At 49.1% G+C, this 20,885-nt stretch overlaps 1 protein-coding gene across 1 annotated transcript in view; it reads right to left on the bottom strand.

Annotated features, from left to right (window-relative positions):
- Window positions 1-20,885, bottom strand: part of PAX5 (paired box 5) — a 141,348-nt gene that overhangs the window by 46,290 nt on the left and 74,173 nt on the right. The window contains exon 7 of the mRNA XM_014962565.1: window positions 14,489-14,618. Coding sequence (XP_014818051.1) covers window positions 14,489-14,618 — 130 coding nt within the window. The remainder of the gene's footprint in view (window positions 1-14,488; window positions 14,619-20,885) is intronic.

Here is a 20,885-nt window from a genome sequence, read left to right as displayed (position 1 = left end):
TCAACGGATGCACCAGGTCATTCAGATACTAATAAATGTATGGATTACTTCATGGAAAGTGTCAAGAACCACCTCAGCTGCTTCTTCTGGCCAAACTGGGCAGCCACCCTTGCCCCAAAGCCGACACCACCATTTGGGGGGACACCAGTTCATCTGGGGTCCATGGGCTGCACTTGGCCAAGTAGCCACAGAGGCAATGAGCCAGCTCTGGCTGGACCCTGGCACCAGCTGATGGTCCCTCCCTGACACCCAGGGACTGGAAGGTTTTGCCAAACGATGTCAGCATCAGCCGTAGGAGGCAGCACCACCACCACTACTGCCTGCAAAAACTGGAGGTGCCCCATCTCATTACACTGGGATCACTAAAACATAGCAAAAAAATCAACTAGGACATTTAGACATTAACCAACATGTCTTTCTGAGGGCTCCTGCTCACAAAAAGTGGACGATGGGATTTTGCTCCCAAGCCACAGTGGGAGATTCCCCTTCCACTGCCTTCAAGCGGGACTAGAGCATCCCCACCAGCGGGGCACCGGCACCATGGGATGCTGTGGTGGTGCCTGGTCTGGTCTGTGGGGCATCTCCATCAGCCCCAAGAGCCTGCCCAGTCCAGTGAGATGCTCAGGGCTTGCCCAGCCCTCGGCCGTCACCTTCAGCATGGGAGCTCCTGGTGCAAACCTCCCCCTGCCCACTCCCCTCCAAGGACCACAGCTGAGGAGAACAAGTGGGGAGGAAAAAAGGGGGTTGGGAGAGTGGCCAGAGGAGGTCCCTAGCCCACGGTGCCCATCATGGCGTCAGGATTTATAACTGTATTAAATGGCATGACAGTCGGCCACGATAAATCAGCTCCCCTTCTTCCCAAATCACAGACAATAAAAGCTTTGGCAGTGAAAGTCATTCATCATCATAAAGACTTGAGACATTCCAGCCATCAATTTCACTCACATCCTTAATACACTGGAGAGGAGTGGTGGAGTTTTAGGGAGGGGGTGGGGGGAAGAGAGGGAGAGAAGAAAGGGAAAAATAATTAAAAGAAAACATGAAGAAAGATTCGACAGGAATAATTACAAAGGTCAGAGAAAGGAGTCCCTTCAGGACAGCGCTTTTGACGACAGGGGCCGAGCCGGCCTCTGCAGGGTGGGGGGTGATGCTGAGCAAAGCTGTGGGCATCCCTACCAGCCTGAGGGGTCCACGGAAGGAGAGACCAGGACTGTGCCCTGAAGGGGGGGTGGGATGCCAGGCTGCCTCCCCACCCCTATCCAGCCCTGCATCCCTGCCAGATGCCACCACCAACTCCCCGCTGCCCTGGTGCTGCCGAGGTGCCGGGTCCAAGGGGTCAGTCTCGAAGACAGGCACCGCTGCCCACCACAAGCCAGCCATGGTGGGAAGCTGAGCTGCTGGGGAGGCTGGGACAGCTGATGGGTTCATTTCCAGGAGCCGCAGATGAAGGGAGATGAGACTCAGGGGATGAGCCCAGTGCGGGTGGTGGACCAGGCATGAAGGGTAGGAGAGGGCACAGCGCCGGGGTCCCATCAGGGCCACCTCCTGCTCCTCAGCCACCACTACCTCAAGCAGCTGAGGTGTTACTGAGTCCACACCATGCTCAAAGGCACCGGTGATTCCACCACCACTGCTGCAGTACCAAAGCCATCCATCATTCGTAACACCCCCATGGAGAGTCACTGAGCTACTTTATCCATGTCACAGAGGGCCCCACCAATATCCCGCTCATATATTAAGAACTTAAGAGCTTCTCCCATTAAAATCTGGGCTGATGAGACCTGCAGGTGGGGAATAGACAGAGTACAAACAAAATTTGTCCGCTGAGCAATGAGCCGCTCAATGCAGCCCCGAGCCCGTTAAGCAGCAGTGAACCCTTCTACACTGGACAAGCATGAGATGAGCCATGAGGTGGTGATCCCACCTCCTCCCACCTCCCCAGGACCTGATGCACCTCTCATGGTCCTGTGCATCCTGGCAGCCAGAGGCCACCACAGAGCACTGCACCTTCCGTGGACCAGGGCTGCCACAGGCCTCAGCCACATGGTGGCCACTGTGCAAGCTTTTGACTGCAGAGTCCATTGTCTCTCCAGAGAGAGTCCATCCATCTGGAGTCCATCTGCACAGAGAGCTGCCTGGTGGAAAAGGACCTGGGGGTGTTGGTTGACAGTGGCTAAAGATGAGCCAGCAGTGTGTCCAGGTTGCAAAGGAGGCCAACAGTACCCTGGCCTGTGTCAGGAAGTGTGGCCAGCAGGACTGGGGCAGTGATTGTCCTCCTGTACTGGGCACTGGTGAGACCCCACCTCGAGGGCTGTGTCCAGTTTTGAGCCCCTTACTCCAAGAAAGACATTGAGAGGCTGGAGCATGTCCAGAAAGGTTGATGGAGCTGGCGAGGGGTCTGGAAATCAAGTCTTGTGAGGAGAGGCTGAGGGAGCTGGGGGTGTTCAGCCTGGAGAAAAGGAGGCTGAGGGGAGACCTTCTCACTCTCTTCGACTCCCTGAAAGGAGGTTGTAGCCAGGGGGGGTCGGTCTCTTCTCCCAAGGAACAGGCCATGGGACAAGATGAAATGGCCTCAAGTTGCTTGAGGGGAGGTTCAGATTGGATATTAGGAAAAATTTTTACACTGAAATTCTCCCACGGGCTGGGGGAAGCCCTGGCTTGGCAAGATCAGATGTTTTGTTGGAATCCAGCACCTAAACTGCCAGCCTGGCTGTCCCTGCACCAGCTCGGGACCAAGCCAGGCCCGGAGACGTTCAGGTTGTTTGCTTGGACTGTCTGGTGAGGGCAGCTCAGGACTGCAGGAACAGCTTCCAGACCTGTTCAAGGCCACATCAGTGCCTGGGAACATATTGCACCTTGATTACCATATTAGCAAGGACAAAACGAGCAAAATCAAGCCCACTGTTTATCACCAAAACACAGATTTGCTGGCAAAGGGAGTCTCATCCACATCCCCCAATACACCCCGCCTCTTATGGACTTTGCAACTCCTGCAGCACCATCTACCTTCCCACCACACTCTTCCAAACCGGCTCCCCTCCTGCCGATCCACAAGCCCCAAAGGTCCAGGACCAGCCTTACCACAGAGGATGCTCCCCTCTGGGGAGGTCACAGGTCTGCGCCACAACTGCCAGAAATGAAACCTGATGGGGAGGAGATAACCCCCTTTTTACAGGGATATTGCTGCCACACAAGCCTTTTTTAGGAGTTAACGCTCAAAAAAGATCAGTGTCATCACAGGACTGAGCTGAAGGAATTTAGATTGTTGCAAAGAATGTATGATGAAAAGGAAAAATCCAGTGGGACCCCAACACTCCTTTCATGTCCTCACTGAATTCACTTTTCAGCAACGTCTATGTGAAAATCCCAAGTCAGGTGTCAAGTCCGTGGCAGCGCAGGCAGTCCCTGTCCCTGCAGATTCTCACGGGATTTCCACAAGTGATGGTGGATCTGCCAGTTTCATCAAGCAGCTCAAAACCAGGCAACTTGTATTTTGAAGAAATGCCATTGACATTTTCTTTTTTTCTACTGCATTTTGCTTTTTGCATTTTCATTTTTTTTTCTTTTTTCATTTACAGTTCATGAGAAATGACGTCAAAACCTGAAACTCACACATTTGGGGCCTGATGGAAAACAATGTCAAAAAGAAAAAATGGCCCATTAAAAAAAAAAAAAGCCCCAAATGGGTTTGTAAAATCTCTATTCATAGATAACACAGCATTTTCCAGGGCCAGAACTTCAGGAGGAGTTCTTTCGAAGAAGATATCAGGGAAAATAAGCAAGGGCTTTCCTTCCTATTCTGCAACAGAAGATGTTCCCCTTCTCCCAAAAGGTGCTGCAACACCATTAAAACACCTGGACCCTTTGCCTTTCTCTCCCCCAGCTCAGTGATGGGCATCTCTGTCAGATCCCAGCTGGGAACAGCAAGGAGCTGTTGGTGGCACGGAGCTGTTGGAGTTCCACCAGCACCAGCTCTCCATGGTCTCAGCTCTACCCCCATGCTGTCTCTGCTGGCCTCCGGGAGACCATGGCATGAAGCCAGGTAGCTCATCCAGCGTAGGGCTACAAAGATGATTCAAGGATTGGAGCATCTCCCTTATGAGGAGAGACTGAGAGAGCTGGGACTCTTTAGTCTGGAGAAGAGAAGGCTGAGGGGAGACCTTATCAACGCCTACAAGTATCTCAAGGGAGGGTTGAAGGAGGAGGGAGCCAGACTCTTTGCAGTGGTTCCCAGTGAGAGGACGAGGGGCAACGGGCACAAGTTGGAACATAAGAGGTTCCACTCAAATATGAGGAAAAACTTCTTCACGGTGAGGGTGACAGAGCCCTGGGACAGGCTGCCCAGGGAGGGTGTGGAGTCCCCTTCCTTGGAGATTTTCAAGACCCGCCTGGATGCTCCTGAGTCTCATGCTCTAGCTCGCGGCAATGCTGCTTCAGCAGGGGAGTTGGACTAGATGATCTCTATGGTCCCTTCCAACTCTAGAAATTCAGTGAAATTCGGTGAAATTCAGTGAAATTCAGTGAAATCCCCTCCGAGCCCTTTCCCCTCCAGCCTTTGTGCTCATCCAGCGTGGAACACTTTACACTGCAGCTTTTCTTTCATGAGTCCTCCCACATTTTTTATTAAAAAAAGACACATTCCCATTTCTAGGTGCTGGTATGATGGCACAAGCTGATGGCAGACATCCCCGTGGCACACTCCCCACCACCCAGTGGAGAACACAGCCCTCAAATTGTCTGTTTGAGCATTCCCTCTACTCACTCCCCAAACTGCCAGTCTGACAACTCATTGTCCCTCTGTAAATACACAGAATCTCCCAAATAGTCAAGTGTCAGATGAGAATTAACTCATATTTGGTCGACTAAGGCCACTTATCATCAGCCATGTAGGGAGCTTGGGGGTGCCTTCAACCACAGTCACCAAAACAATTACCTTGTCCTAGAAATGACATCTGTAGCCTGACTCAGACTGCCACTACATTATTTTTGTGTCGTGCATACACACGGATGCCAATTTGTCCCCCTACCCACCTGGAAATAACATTTTGGAGGCTCGCACAGACACTCTCAGATGTTTTGCTAGTGTTGCAGGCCAAAAAAAGCAATTTAGGAAGCATTTATGCTAACTGGAGTGTTTTCCTTTCTATTTTTTTTTCTTTTTTTTATTTCCAATTTGGAGATCCACGGCAGATTTACAGCATTTCTCTGGCAGCAATAAACACCGTCTGTGGACCGAATCGTCTGTTGATGCCCTGAAGCCAGCCCTGCGGCGGTGGCATGACATGGGCCAGCGTCCCCAGGACCTGGACACTGAGGGGAGATGTCACTGCTGAATTGGCCAGGCATCTTCCACATGTTCATGTGAAGTCGTTGGTTGCCTGGTCCTTTGTCAAGGGGTTTTGGCCCGGAGTGGGCATGGACGAGGCTGCTCAGGGTGTCTGCAGAACAAGCCCCAGCCCCACCACAATCAGGACCAGTGCAGGCGCACCAGAACCCTCTTGTCTTAATCCTCCTGCCATGGCTGTTCCATTTAAAATTGTATTTATTATCCATACCACAGCGGTACTGGGGGCAGGGGGAAACAGATTTAATTAATTAGAGATTGCAAAATCCTTAAGTAAAAGATGCTATGTAAATGCAAATTATTATTATACATGCTTTGCACCAAAACATGTTTACCATAGTTAAATTCAACATTTAAATCCACAGCCAAACTCCCAGCAGAGTCAGGCTGTACATCATCAAAAGAGGCAGTTAATAGCCTGGGTCTTAGTGGGGTACAAGTGGCCTCGTTTGCTTTCTCAAATGTGCTTGTTCTCTTTTAATGGCAAGATAAGAATTCATAAAAATGGAAAAAATTCAACAGTGTTTCAGTTAGACTCTGTCCTGTCATTAAAAATGACACTTTTGTTTTTCAGATTGGCTGCCTTTCCACAGGAGTTTATGTGGCCTTTTTTCAAGTCTTTAACATGACAGGCCCTATTGGGAGTGACGAATAGATTATTGGAAAATGCATCTGCACTTTTATCTACTAAATGTACAGACTAAGCTGTAAATCTAGCATTATGCTGCACTAGAAACCATCCACCAACACCGACTTCCACTTCAAAACAATCCCACAGAAATTAAAGTATAATTTGGTGATAATGTTTGAACACTGATCAACATTTCCATGTAGAGACAGTTTATATGACCAAACCAAAACGTCCTCAGAAGAAGACTTTTTATTATTGCTATTACAATTGGCCAATGCGAAAATTCAAAACATTTTTCCAGAAGAAAAGGCAATTTCAACAAAACTAAACCTTTTCTTTACTTTCTTCAAAGCTGTGTTGATTTTAGGGAAAAAAAAAGGCAGGGGAAAGGAAGAAGGAATTGTGGAAATGTTTCATTACTCTTATTTTAGAGAGTTGGAAGGGGATATAGAAATTATTCTCTTTGAAATCACTTTCCATTAAAAATCTGCAAATATTTTTTAAATTTGAAATCAAAACAATTGAAAGCCTTTCATTCAGGTACCAAAACCAGCTGTAAAACTGTCACTTACCAATATACATTTCAGCAAACATCTGCTGGATCATGATTCCCTCCAGGACCTTCATGTGACCCTCCTTCCCCTCTGTGGGGCAGGTCCATCTCACCCAAGCTACGTGCTCCTCTTCCCCTCCATGGTCACATGAAAGAAACAGGCACCCTCTGATGAGGAACCCTAACTTTACATCCAAAAATTCATGGAATAATGGGATTTCTTCTCTGGAGACATTCAAAACCCACCTGGACATGTTCCTGTCCCGCCTACTGTGGGTGACCCTGCTCTGGCAGGGGGTAGGACTGGATGGTCTCTAGAGGTCCCTGCCACCCTCTGCAATTCTGCGATTCTATGATAGGTCACCTTCTGCAGGTGCTTTCTCCTTTCCACCTGGAGATCTTGCTACAGGGACGACCAGCCACTGACCTCCTAAATGGTGAGAAATTAGTGAAAAGCCTTCCACTGTAAAATAGCAAATTCATTTAAGGCATTTCATTTTAAACGAAACCAGGCTCTAACGTTGCAGTCAGCAAGACCTGGGGTTAGATCTAAATTCACAACAATAAACAAACTACAACTGCAGGATCAACTACATACAAAGTTTTTGAGTTACTTTTTTTTTTCTTCTCCAGCAATATACAAACTAAAATAAATATCCTCTTTCCCTCTGAGGAATCACCACCAGAGATTTCACAATGCATTTTCCAGCATTAATAAATGGACTTTCACACTTTACGTTAATGAAATATTGACCCTGTGCCATATTTTTGCATCTCTAGAATAATAGTTGTCTTCCCTGTGAACATCAGGTGTGCAAGAAAGAGTGAAAAATCCTATTTCACTACGTATTGCTCAAAGGCATGTATTTGGAGCTCTATTTTTGCTTCTAAGTTTCACTTTATTGTTTTCATTTGACAAAATAAGCTCTTAGTTGTCACAGATCATCATCAAAAATGGGTCATAAAGGGCATATCAAATAACTGGTCCCAGAGAGCAGACCGGTGTTGAAGAAAGAAGAGTGCCATTTATCAGTTAAAATTCTGCCTTCAGCTTGGCAACAACAAAGAGAAGGAAACCCTGGAAAGAGGCGGTGACTCAGTTCTGGTGCGGGACAAGAACTGAGTCCAGCCAAGACATGGTGAAGAAGACAGCATTTCCTTTGGGGCCCACCTGGACCTTCACCAAAGGCTTCAGCCCATGACCATTTCCCATCTTACCTATCAACATTGACTAAATACCCTACCCAGATGTACCCACCTCACCACACACCACTCCGGCAGCTTCTTACTAAGACTAAACTCTTGATTTCTCCGATGTACCCCCAAGGTACCGCATTTCCAAAGCCATAAAAAGAAATAGGTTGGATTCCAAAGCTGCTTAGACAACCCCTGTGTCCCCTCTTCTCCAGAGGCCCACAGCCCTCACAGTGTTCATCAGAGAGTTTAGGTCAGGCTAAGGATCCCAGGGAAAGCTTTTTAGGCCTGGTATCTTTGCCTAGTGGATTGAGAATCAGGGATGAGGAAGGACAAAAAAAAACGGGGGAAAAAACCTCAAAACCACACAAAACAAACAAGGGAAAGCAAAACATTCAACTTTTCTTCCATGTTCTCTTGTATGTAAAGAATGTTCCTTTAAACATATGTACAGACAGAGCAAAATAAATGGATGAGAAAGCTTCCACCCCCACCTACCCCACTTTCCAGCACATCACAGAACAGACAGACCCTCAGAAGGTACCAGTGGTACCTTCACACTCCATGAAATGGGCACAATCCTTTCCGAGAGACAAAGACTCCTACCCAGCAACATGGAAGCACTGTGCCTACCACAGAAACACCAAGCAGTTGAAGCAAGAAAGCAGCTCTGGAGCCCATCTAGTCCAGCTCTTCCTCAGAGCAGGGTCACCTAAAGTAGTTTGCCTTGGAGATGTTCAGAACTCAATTTGATGTGGTCTGCATCTGCTGGTCCTGTCACTTGCATAACAGCCCTCTTTAGCATCAGCTCCAAAAGTGTTTGACCCTCGCTAATCAGGAGTCAGCTGGAGACTGAAGCTCAAAGCACCCTTTGATCAGGAGTATCACAACCAAGAGTGTTGTAAGATCTCTAGTCCTAACTGAATGCCTAAGGTCTGGTCTGTGGAGAGGGGAAGGCATCTCCAGACTCCTTCACCCGACGGCTGGCGCATTGTGTTATTCAAATGAATCTTCCATCCATAGGTTGAAACCGATCTGTACCCATTCTTCTGGAGGTGACCTGCATCCTACATGGCACTTGTTTTCTCATTAAAGACCAAGAATTTTGTTTAGATTGCATTGAGCCATATACGACCAGTGTTTAATCCTGGCAAGAGATCACCCTGGGATTCTAGAGAAGTGGCTCTTTTCCTCCTTTCTGTTGAAGGCATCACAATCCACACCAGCTTCAGACACTGAACGGCTCGGGGACAACCTTGTCACTGTCTCATGCTTGACTTCAGAAGTGACCAACAATATATTCCGTTCAACAAAACATGGCAAAACGGTGGCTCATAAACTGCAGTCACGGCATGATGGGATGAGCAAAGCAGGATGAAGCATCAGGCAACAGACTTCTCCTGTGGACTAAGCACTCCTAAGGACAAACACTGAGAGAGGCCAGCTGAAGACTGTACGTTACAGCAGAACAGCAGCAAGGAAAGGATTGTCTTTTGACAGGTATTTATCCCATTTTAGTGTTTTCTTTTCCTAACTATAAAAATTTGACAAAATATGCAGGAATACAGAAGGTTAAGCATATCCCTGTTACCCGCATGAGCCACAGAGCAGTGCCACTTATGAAGAAATAACTTCCTGGCATCATACGCCACATCTAAGGTGTTGCTGGTCTTCCCAGGAGCAGAGGAGTCCGTTCAGCCAGATCCATCAACCCCGCTTGTTCCACCTTCAGTTCAGCCTAAAGTCTGGGATCGATCGTGTCTGGTGGCCAAGTCCACAAACACGAGCAGATACTCTGACTGCCACTGAGAATGTCTCTCCTTCCCCAGCCCTCCAGATGATGAACAGACTGTGCTTCTGGTTCTGTTGTGCTTCTTCTTGCCTCTCTGATGTGCACACAAAACATGCAGGAAATCCAGTGCATTTGGGTCTACGGGACCGTGGTCTCCAAGGCTGACTCCATGAAGGAGCACATAAGATGACGCTCATTCCATGGTGTGGTTACAAGACTGAGTGTGGAGGATCAGGGATCTCCTGTCCATTCGTGAAAGAGTCTCGTCTGTCCCTGCATGGGTGTGTGAGCTGTGAAATGTCCTGCAGCCACATCCATACAGCTTCAGGACACACTCATCAGGATGGAAGCCCAACGCATCTCAGAGGGCCCTGGCAGTGACCAGGAAAAGCAGGTGAGCAAAAGGTGATGGAGATGTCCCAGCATGGGAGAAGACTCAGGAGAAACCTTGTCGCTCTCTACAGCTCCCTGAAAGGAGGGTGTAACCAGGGGGGTCTGTCTCTTCTTCCAAGCAACAGGCAATGGGACAAGAGGAAATGGCCTCAGGTTGTGCCAGGAGAGGTTTAGGATGAATATTAGGAAACATTATTACATGGAAAGGGTTGTGAAGCCTTGGCAGAGGCTGCCCAGGGCAGTGGTGGAGTCGCCATCCCTGGAGGGATTTCAAAGCAGACAGATGTGGTGCTGAGGGACATGGGTCAGTGGTGGGTTTGTCAGTGGTGGGTTGATGGTTCAACTCCATGATCTGAAAGGTCCCTTCCAGCCATAGTCATTCTACAATTCTATGATTCTGAGACCAGGCTCCCTGACTCCAACATCTGCCAGAGGAAAAAAACCAGAGTCCACTGCCAATGCTTTGCTCTGCACTCCTTCTTTCAACAGTGTGACATGGAGTTCACATCCGACCCCACTGCAGTGGAAGGGGGTCCTCTGGCTCAGGTGAGGCCGATGGTCACTCCCAGCTCTGCCGATGCGACCTGACCCTGCACCCCAGGGCTGCTGGTGTGCCCCTCCATCTGCGGAGACGTGCGGAGGTGTCAGCTTAGCACAGCTCTGTCCTCTCACAGCGATACCCACCACACTGCAATCAGCAGGCCAGAGCAGGGAAAATGCATCTGCAGGTAATTAGTAACAATCACCGGCTGCTTGGAAACTGCTGACAACAGCAGTAATGAGCTGGGCACATGTCATTGGCTTGTAAATGGGGAGAGCAGCTACGGACCGTGGCAGCAAGAGCTAAGGGAAGGGTGCTGGGTTTTTTTTAAACTTAATATTTAATGTGGCATAGAAACGATGGAGAGAAATCGAGTGGTTCTCTAATCAGAGGTTTGGCTGGTGGTCCATAACACAACGGAGTTGGCAGATGAAACAGGACTGAGAACCGTTGCTAAATTTTTCCTTAGACATATTCTAGCAGCAAGTGCTGGCAAGAATGCCAATGTTTGAGCAATCCTCCCATCTTCAAAAAGTATCCCAAATGTTTTGATCTACCAGCTTGCTAGGAAATAGAAATCTTACTCTTTCTACCACCAGATCACAGAAGATCTTTTGATTTTCCCTCAACACTGCTTTGCTGCCCACACCACATCCTAGCAACACAAACAATGAAAGACTGTGATCATAACCCAATTAGGACCTCTGACCTCAGCTCTGTTTGCACTAAATGCTTTCACGATCTGTCTTACAGACTTAAGACTGACAAAATGAACTAGTCTTAGGTCTCTTCAGAAATGGCAGCCCAGAAAGTCTCCACACTTTCTCTTATGAAAACGTCTCCAGACTTTCCCATAAAAACAGATTAAGCTCAAACAGAAGACACCAGCTATCAGAAGGACATTAGTGTTCTTAACTCAAACCCCTCTATGTTGTATTTCAAGTTCTTTAACCCAAGAAATGCAGCTTTTCAGCCCTGCTCCCACCAATAAACCCTCTCTCTGTTGAAGCTTCATGCAATCACACATTCACAGCTCTGCTTCACACACACCAGAAGAGATCCTGATACAAACACCAACAGGTTCCACTGGATGCTACAACTCACGTGCCAGTGTTTTCAGCAGCTCTTGGTCTCATGACAGTGAAGCTGTTCTGAAACAGCTGGATTGTCAGCTGAGACATGAGTTCAACCTCTCAAGCCATTAGCACCACCAGACAGAGACTTTGGACATTCTGTGGAGCTTTATCCAGCCACCCCTCACTTTTACAGCTGAAGACACAGTAGGTAGAATTACCAAAACAAGTTGTCCCCCAAGGCTTTCAGTCTCCTGCTTAGGCATAGCACAGGAGGGCCTGCCTGTAACCGGAAAGAGTGGAAACACGCAAAAAAGGGGTGAAGAAATTAAACTTTCTGAGTCGCAAGAAAAGACTGGAGTTCAAGTTGGCCATTTCTTCTCCAACAAGGAGCAGTTAGCAGGAGACATGCCACCATGGATCTGCGAGGCTTGGGCTCTTGCCTGTAACACAAGGGACTGAGGTCCAGGACCTGGCTCTGGCAGGACTTCTCTCATGAGTCAGTCCCTGACCACCAAAGTGGGGTTGACACAAACCTAACCTTATTCCAGGTGTTCCCTGCTTTATCTGCCACTTAAACCCAACCACCCACCCCAGCCCCAGACTAGGAACACTAAAACACTGAATTTCACCATAGCTTTGGTCAGACCACAGACAACAAGAACATTCCCAGAAGGCAGAGTACGTGATGTGCTGGAAAACGTCCATTGAACCTCGCACTCACAGCCACCACTCCATATCATTGCCCAGTTCCTTGCAATTTCCAGTGATACCTACTACAGATGAAAGGCCCATAGCAATACGCAGCTTTTGCTTACTAAGTGAAAAAGGATGACTACATATGTCTCTTTTTCCAAATCCCTTGTCCCACCAAGGAAATGCATGGGAAAAGAGGTGTGACTGAAAAAGTGAGTTACTTCTTGGGAGAAAATGGAGAAGCCCGTCTGGAACTGTGGCAAGAAATGAATCACCAACTACTCCATAACATAGATGTCTTACACATTGCAAAATATGGCTTCTGCTTAAATCCTGCTGCCCCGGGCAGTCTGCACATCCCCTCAGTCCCAAAGGAAAACTTTGGGCAGAAAGCACAGCTCAGGCATACGGTATGTCCCCAACAATAGGACTCAGATCACACTGGGGGCTTCTGGGCACTCCCAGAGCATGAGCAGCACAAAACAATTGCTACGGGTGTTAGGAAGGGAAAAGGGAGGAGAGCAGTCAGACGGTCCTCTCTGAAAATATATCAAAAGCCATGGGTTTTGAAAGGGTTTTGATATGCTTGTATAAATCTCAGTTTTATGAATGCAGGTGTTAGAAAACTCTACAGCAATATCAAATTAAGGATATAAATACCTACTGCCTTGTAAAACATGTTCTGTTATAGCTCACACCCTGTCACATTTAAGACCAATGGCAGGTTTTTTTCTAGGCTTGCTACTCATAAAGCCTGCTCCGTGTTTTTGATGAGAACTAGTAAATTTAATATTTGGAACTTTTGTTCAAGTGTAGGTAATGTCACAGGGAGAACCCACATGAAATCTGTAACAAGCTCTGCAGCATCATGTCTGCAGCCAGTTTTGCTCTTACAAAAGTGATCAAACAGCCCATCACACTCTATGGGAGAAGTAACCCAAGAAGCACAAGTGCTTAAACCAGTGTAAAAGAATAAGCGTTGCTGAACCATAGAATCACAGAATAGTTTGGGTCGAAAGGGACCTTAAAGCCCATCCAGTGCCACCCCCTGCCCTGGGCAGGGACACCTCCCACCACACCAGGCTGCTCCAAGACCCCTCCAACCTGCCCTTGAACCCCTCCAGGGATGGGGCAGCCACAGCTTCTCGGGGCAACCTGGGCCAGGCTCTCACCACCCTCACACCAAACAAGTTCTTCCCCACAGCTCAGCTCCATCTCCCCTCTTGCAGGGTCAAACCCTTCCCCCTTGTCCTACGGCTCCTCTCCCTCATCCAGAGTCCCTCCCCAGATTTCCTGGAGCCCCTTGAGGGACTGGAAGGGGCAAACTGCTCGCCTGCTAGGTGAGATTGTGGCACTTTCAAGATACAATAATTCTACAGTAAAAACAGTATCACTTTTGCCCAATCTTGGGCAAAACAGAGAAAATTCAATGATGAAATCTGCACAAGTTAGAGAAGAGGACAGAAGTAACATGCAGAGGTAATACACATAGGAAACATAGAGCCTTAAAATTTAAAATCCCTTTTTTCTGATTCTCACAATTACTTCAGGATACAATTTCATAATTTTCTTTACCATTTGGGCAACAACCTCCTTCAACAAGTGATGGGGTCAGTCCCAAATCACTACGTACCCAAAGCATTTACCAAATTCTAGGTGTTCCTCAGCTCTCATGCTACGCCCACTGAACAAATGCAGATGATGCAGCATTCCTTGAAAAAAAACGACCTTGGCTTTTTGTTTAAATGTTCAGCCCCAGTGCACAATTGTAGTTCCAGAAATGGTATAAAACAAGTGCATTTATAGGAACCAAAAGCATCCAAAATTCAGTCTAGTTTGAACTGTCATAAAAATCCCCATCCACACAAACATGCCAGGCGCCTTTACGAAAAATGAGTGAAAAGGTCCAAAAGCAGAGGCAAGCGTTCTGCTTTCCGGCTGCGTGTTGGTTGGTACGCAGGGTGGGGTGGAGGCCCACGTCCCCTTCTGGACCAGAGGGACGGATGCTTCATCCGATGGCTCCAAGCAAACACCACTGACACATCCAAGTCATGCACCTGGGTTTCAACAGAGCCGCTACAAAATCACACCAAAAAGAAACTTTCTGAGCAAACAACTCCACATCTGACCCAACTCCTCCATAAGGGGCATCACCCTACGGTGTGCACACACACACACACACACACACACACACACACACACACACACACACACACACACACACACACACACACACCTCACACTGCTCATCGGCGCTGGGAAACCTCTTACCTGTGACAATGGGGTACGACTGAGGCCCGGGGACGCTTGCTCCCAGATCTGCAGAAGTCGGGCTGGTTATGTTGGCCTTCATGTCGTCTAATCCACCGGCTAACGATGCCATGGCTGAGTACTCAGTTGCCTGAGAGAAGAAACAAAAGGCATTTTAGCAATAATAAATTTACTGCTCAAGAGCTTCTGCCTGTATGACGAAAAGTAAATGCAATACAGAACCCAAATATCCTTTGTTCAGCCAGTTTTGAGGGCAATACCCATTTGCACAGGGCTGTTAAGCACTCAAAATGCTTGATAAGTGGGTCTGTGCCCACCACCAATGCAAGCCCAAGCAAAATGGGCTTGCTTTATAAAACCAAAGCTAAACTCATCAATATGTAACAAGGCTTTCATTAAAAAAGAAATTTTGCAGAGTAACTGAGGGCTGTAACTGCTGAGTGCAAGTTACTTGCTTGTTAGAGAAAGGTGTTTGTGCCAGCTAATCCCAAATCTCCTTATTCCAGAGGTGGCACTTGAAGAAACACGCACTAACAAGCAGGTGGGATTGGGTGTCCCATTTCCCCCCTTTTCTTAGTAATGCTGCATTTAATCATCATCTCACAATAAATAAAGTGCACGTAAGTAAAAGTGTTTGCTTCATGGATGGATTTGTAGCCAACTGTTTCTAAATCCCAACTATTCTAAAACAGATCACCTCACTGGTGTAAGGATGCTCCCTCACCTCACAGGAATTGTTAAATCTCATTAGCCAAAGCTACAGTAAATGAGCACAGGTCCTCAGAAATCAGATTTATTCTGTCCTATAACCCAATAAAAGTCCATACAGCAACGGCAATCTACAGCAGGTGAGGCCAATCCATATGTCCAGAAGGACTTCCATGTACATGGCAGAAAGCTTATCTTCATTTGCCTTTTTCTGTGATTTCTGATTGACAGGATCATTCACACAAAACTGGGAAGTTTCCTTTCAAAACTCCCCCTTCCTGGCTGCTATTTGCACTTTAAGTTTTAATCCCGTATTTGTGAGACCATAATCACCCCTATCACAACTGGAGGATGACAGCTTCATGTGAGGAACAGCAATAGGAACAGACAAACTGAAGAACAATCACCCCAGGGCCGATTCCTGCCGTATTTCCGCAGACTGAGTCAACGCAGAGCTGAAGCGAAGCAGGGGAACCCAGGAACCCTTGATTTTTTTGAGTGACCAAATGAAAAAGGTAACCTTTTTCTTTTATTTTTTTGTTTTTAAGGAAAAAAAAAGTGAGTGAACATGTCTTTTTCCCTCCTGGCAAGTTTCTCAGAAGTGTTCAAGAACCCAGCACATGATCTGGTACTTGCCATGAGCTCAGTCCTTCAGGTCAGACAGATCTGTTTGTGTCTCTGTTGCTCAGTCCTCACTCAAACAGAAGTTAATTCACACGGATAACCCCCCATTATCAGGTCTGTGTTCATACACAGGTTTTTTTGAGGATGCCATCCCCGTGAAGCAGGAGGACACCTCCTCATCTTGGAGGATTCCACTCACAAACCTCCTGCAGATGAGCGTGCCATAGACTTTTTGCCAGTGTCCAGCTGCTGGCCACCTTGTCCCTTCATCCGGCCCACGGATCAGCACTACAGAGTCCTCTGGACTGAAGGATTCTCAGCAAGGACATTCCTCACTAACCCTTGCATTAAACTCATCCTATTCCTCAGCCCTTTCCACTTATTCCTCCTCTGACACCCTCCGTGCCCTCATGTTTCACTTGCCTTCACACTCCCAGCCCCCTTCTCCCACCACCACCTCCAAGACATGCACACCCACAGCTCTGCCTCAGCCCCACTTCTGCACCTTGGGGAGGACATCCACTGAGCATTCCTCTTCTGTGTAGGACCCTAGAGATGGCCCCAGCCTTTCTCATTCCCGCAAGTGCAACCAAAGCTCCTTCTCCTCATTCCACGTCCTACTGAGGTGCATTTTCCAGCTTTCCCACACCACTCCACACTGTCCCACACCAGCAACCCCACCTTCCCCCTGCACCGGGTACATGAGGTGGCACCACTGGGATTTTTGCACCACAAAGCCCTGAACTGACAAGACACCGGAGGAAAAGAAGGAGGGATGGAGCCCTGTGGAGACATCCTGGGCAGCTGATGATGCATGAGGGGCGTGAGATGGGGCTGCAACGCAGCAGAGGAAAAATCTGTCCTTGTGTGCTGCTGTTTGGTATTTCTGATGTCTGGAGAAGAGCACGCACCAGTCCCTGGGTGAGGACGTTGAATTTCTCCCCAGCTGCTCTGGGGAAGCCATAACCACACCGTACCCAGGCTAGAAGATCTCTGTATCTTCCCACAGCAAGCCACATGTGAATGTGGCTTTCCAGCCCCCAAAGTAAGCCGGCCACTGGCCATTTGGGAAGCCGCATCCAGCTGTGCCACAGGCTGGGCCAGCAGCAGGGCTGGGCATGAAGGACGCATCCAAACCCCATAAGGCAGAAGTGGCTCCTGGTGCTGCCCCTCCTCACACAAACCCAGCCGGGGCCAATCCAAGCCCCTGCCCCAGACACAGGAGTCCAGAGATGGCTACAGATGGCTACGGATACCACAACAGGGTACCTCGCTGGCTTTCTGGGGTCCAAAGAACTGGCCGAAGGGAGCAGGAACCATGTCTCACCTCTGAACCATAATGATCTGGAAGCACCACCTCCACCAAAAGCAAGCTTGGACCTTTAAGCCATGAGGTGTTAGCCAGATTCCATGTTGGAACCAGCAGTTACCAGAGCGTAGCACGCCCCACCAGGGATGGGATGGTGGCACCCCCAAACTCCGTGGTCACCGCAGGGAGATGGAGCGATGCACAGCAGCACGGTACCCCTGCCAACAGCAGCACCACCACAGGACCAGGAGGGACTGGGAGCATTCCAGCTGGGGAGGCAGAGCCACAGCTGGGCAGCACCACTCCGGGCTCCAGGAGACGGAGCCATGGGAGCCAAATGGAGATTTAGGGTCCAAATTGGTCACATTAGCTCACAGCACACGGGAGCTTTGCCTCTTCTGCAATGGCCCAGCTACCCTTCTCAGGGGCAAGAATAGTGGGATTTTCAGGAATTTTCATGCCACTTCCCTGTTCTCATGATAAAACCGTGTCCATATCACTCCTTGGGGCCACCAGAGATCGGCCACCAGCAGCCACACCAACCACACACTGACCACAATTGATGCTCCTGGCACCCTCAACTAGAAGCCCCATCAAGACCCTCTTGCTGACCCTCCCCAGCTGCTCGGGGACAGGAGAAAGATCTCGGATGTGGCTCCTCTGCCAGTGAGAAGGCACCACCACCAGCCAGGAACAGCCTGGGATGGCCAGGCATGGTCAGGGGTCCCTCCCTGCACAGCGGGAAGCCCGACCTGCTGCCCGGTAGGTGAAAAAGCAAGAGTCGGGCGTTCAGTACCCTGGAATTTACCTGAAAAATGACCGCCTGCGGTTGTACCACGCACTGTCTCATCAGCATGGAGCACCACTGCCATAGCATGGAGGAGAGAAAACACAGAGACATGAGAGGAGGAAAATATAAAAGGAGAGACCCGAGAAGGACAAAATGGATGGAGGGGCAAGAGGGGGTCTCATGTGTCCCCCCTGCCCCATCCCGCTCAGCTCAGGCAGACACGACCTGGGCACCGTGGGGAGAAAAGGGGTGGTCTCCAGGCACCCATGGGCAGCAGATCACCCCCTCACAGGCGCAGCAAGGTCAGCCTTTACTTTAGAATTAAAGGCTTTAATTCTAAATATGACCCCTTCCTGGGTCGGGGGAGGTGATGGGCAGATGGAGGGTGCAGGAGCATTTTGGTACCATTTTCAAACAATTTACACAGTGTGCCAGGGACTCCACTGTCTCCTGCGGCACTACAGTGGCGTGGAGAGACTGCCCATCACCACCTTCATCCTGTGCTTTTCCTACAGAAGAAGCCTGACCATAACCCACCGAAAGGTCAACCTCCCCCTACACGTACAGCAGTTTTCTTTCTGAGATTTACCTGGAATTTTATCCTGAAGTGGCCAGCAAAGACGAATGCACAAAGATGGACACACTTGTTCTCGGGGAGCAAGACCATTCCCTAAAACAGCCTGGTTCTAGATGCTGGTGTGGGACCTCAGGGAGGTCCCATGGGCTGGGATGAGCCAGACAAATGCACCCCCCAGTCTGTCCTGCCCCTTTTGGGGGGTGCAGACCCCTCACCCTTCTCCAGAGACCACTCCAAGCAAAGACAGAAAAGAAGTGTTCACTGCACGAGGTAAGTGGCCATCGCACGGAGCCAGATGGTCCCCATTGGGGCTCACATGTGTCGCTTTTTGCATAGAATCATAGAATTGTTCAGGTATGAAGAGACCTTAAAGCCCATCCAGAGCCACCCCCTGCCCTGGGCAGGGACACCTCCCACCACACCAGGCTGCTCCAAGCCCCCTCCAACCTGCCCTTCAACCCCTCCAGGGATGGGGCAGCCACAGCTTCTCGGGGCAACCTGGGCCAGGCTCTCACCACCCTCACACCAAACAAGTTCTTCCCCACAGCTCAGCTCCATCTCCCCTCTTTCAGGGTCAAACCCTTCCCCCTCCTCCTAGGGCTCCCCTCCCTCATCCAGAGTCCCTCCCCAGCTTTCCTGGAGCCCCTTGAGGGACTGGAAGGGGCTCTGAGGTCTCCCCGGAGCCTTCTCTTCTCCAGGCCTGTCCCCACAGCAGAGGGGCTCCAGCCCTGCATCAGAGCATCTGCTTATTTTCCCAAATCCCCCCACAAAACACCCATCAGGCAGTGAGTGATGTCTCATGTCACTCGGGATGCTCAGCAGCAGCAGCAGCAGCAGCAGGATGGACTCAGACCCTCAGAGCAACGTGCCAGCTTGGGGCTCCAGGACATGGCCGTGCTCCTGTGGCTCACACCACGTCCTCCTGCCCAGGCCACCGGGCCAGCACAACGGCCATGGCACAGAGAGACACCAGAAATAATGCTTCTCCTCTTTTAAGCCATCCAGGTGTTAATTTGATGTCTCCCAAAGGCACGGTGTTCTCTCCCAAGTCACCGTCACCACCAAAGCCCCTGCTCATCCCACGGGGCAGCTACAAACCTGACCTCATACCCAATATCTACACGTCATTGCATTATAATACTTCAAAATTAATAAATAAAGGCAGATGTGCTGCTCGCCAGGCAGGCTGTCCACAGAAATCCCCACCCCAGCCTGACAAAGGGAAGAAATTTGTAACATTAGATATGGTTGGGAGAGCTTAATCCAAAGCAGCGCTAATTAATCTCCCCAGGCTTCCAGGAACCCAGCGTCCCGCGCAGCTGCAAGTGCTCTGGTGCTGCTCTGCCTGCGATTTTATGGGAATGGAGAATCCACCCCAACGCCCTCCTCCTCAGCCGCCCCGGGTCTGGTCGGGGAAGGCATCCCATATCTATCCAATACATCTATCACAGCCTCGCTGTCGCCAGCCACCCCTCACATTCCTTCCATGGCCACCAAAACCAACCCTGCTCTAGAGCAAAAGCCATTTACACAGCTAAACTGGGGACAAAGCCCAGTTTCTCTTTGTTTTCAGCAACATTGGGCTCTTTGCAATCTCACGGGGCACGGAAGTTTGGTTTCAGAGGCGCAATACTTTTCTGTCGGTTTAAACAGAGTATTTCTGAATCTCCCTTTCACAAAACATGTATGTTTTTAAAAAATTAACAGCTGGGCTTTGTCTTAGCCCAAATCCAATTAGAACTGTGCGCATCCCTAGAGGTTCCTGTGAAGGCAGCGGGAATTATCCAGCGCACCCTGCCATGAACGCATTTACCCTCACACTTCAGAATAACTGACCTGTTTTTGACCCAATCTTCAGATTATCTGCATGTGGGAAACAGCACACGACGTCCTACATTTCCACGGTGCCGCCCATGAGCGGATGCAGCCGCTCTCAGATTTTCCGAAGGGACCCCCAAATCCAATCTAAATGCCTAGAATTTACCTGTTGTTTTCCTTTTATACATATAAATAGCTGCATTTCCATTCGCTCTTTGTTTCTCATTTTCATTTTGTTCTAATATCTGCATGTAAATGTCTGAAAATAGCATCTGTAATTGAAGATTATGAAGTATAGCCAGCTCCTGACAGGCTGCTAAGGAAGATGGATTATCCTCATTTTTCTGTAAATTTTGTCAATTTTGGAATTCATAAGCTATCAACACTGATCAAAATGTGACCGCACAGCTGTGTCAAAGCGGACGGCGCGGTGCCGGGGAGGAGGCTCTCCCCAGCCGGGGCTGAACGCCGCGGGAATCCTCCCTGCCTGCTCCCAGCATCCACATCCCACACCAACACCAACCCCCTCTGCCCACCCTACCCCCTCCAAAAAAAAAAAAAATAAATATAT

Source organism: Calidris pugnax, unplaced genomic scaffold (genome assembly GCF_001431845.1).
Source record: "Calidris pugnax isolate Ruff unplaced genomic scaffold, ASM143184v1 scaffold499, whole genome shotgun sequence".
NCBI classification, from domain to species: domain Eukaryota; kingdom Metazoa; phylum Chordata; class Aves; order Charadriiformes; family Scolopacidae; genus Calidris; species Calidris pugnax.
This window is presented reverse-complemented; position numbering and strand designations above follow the sequence as displayed.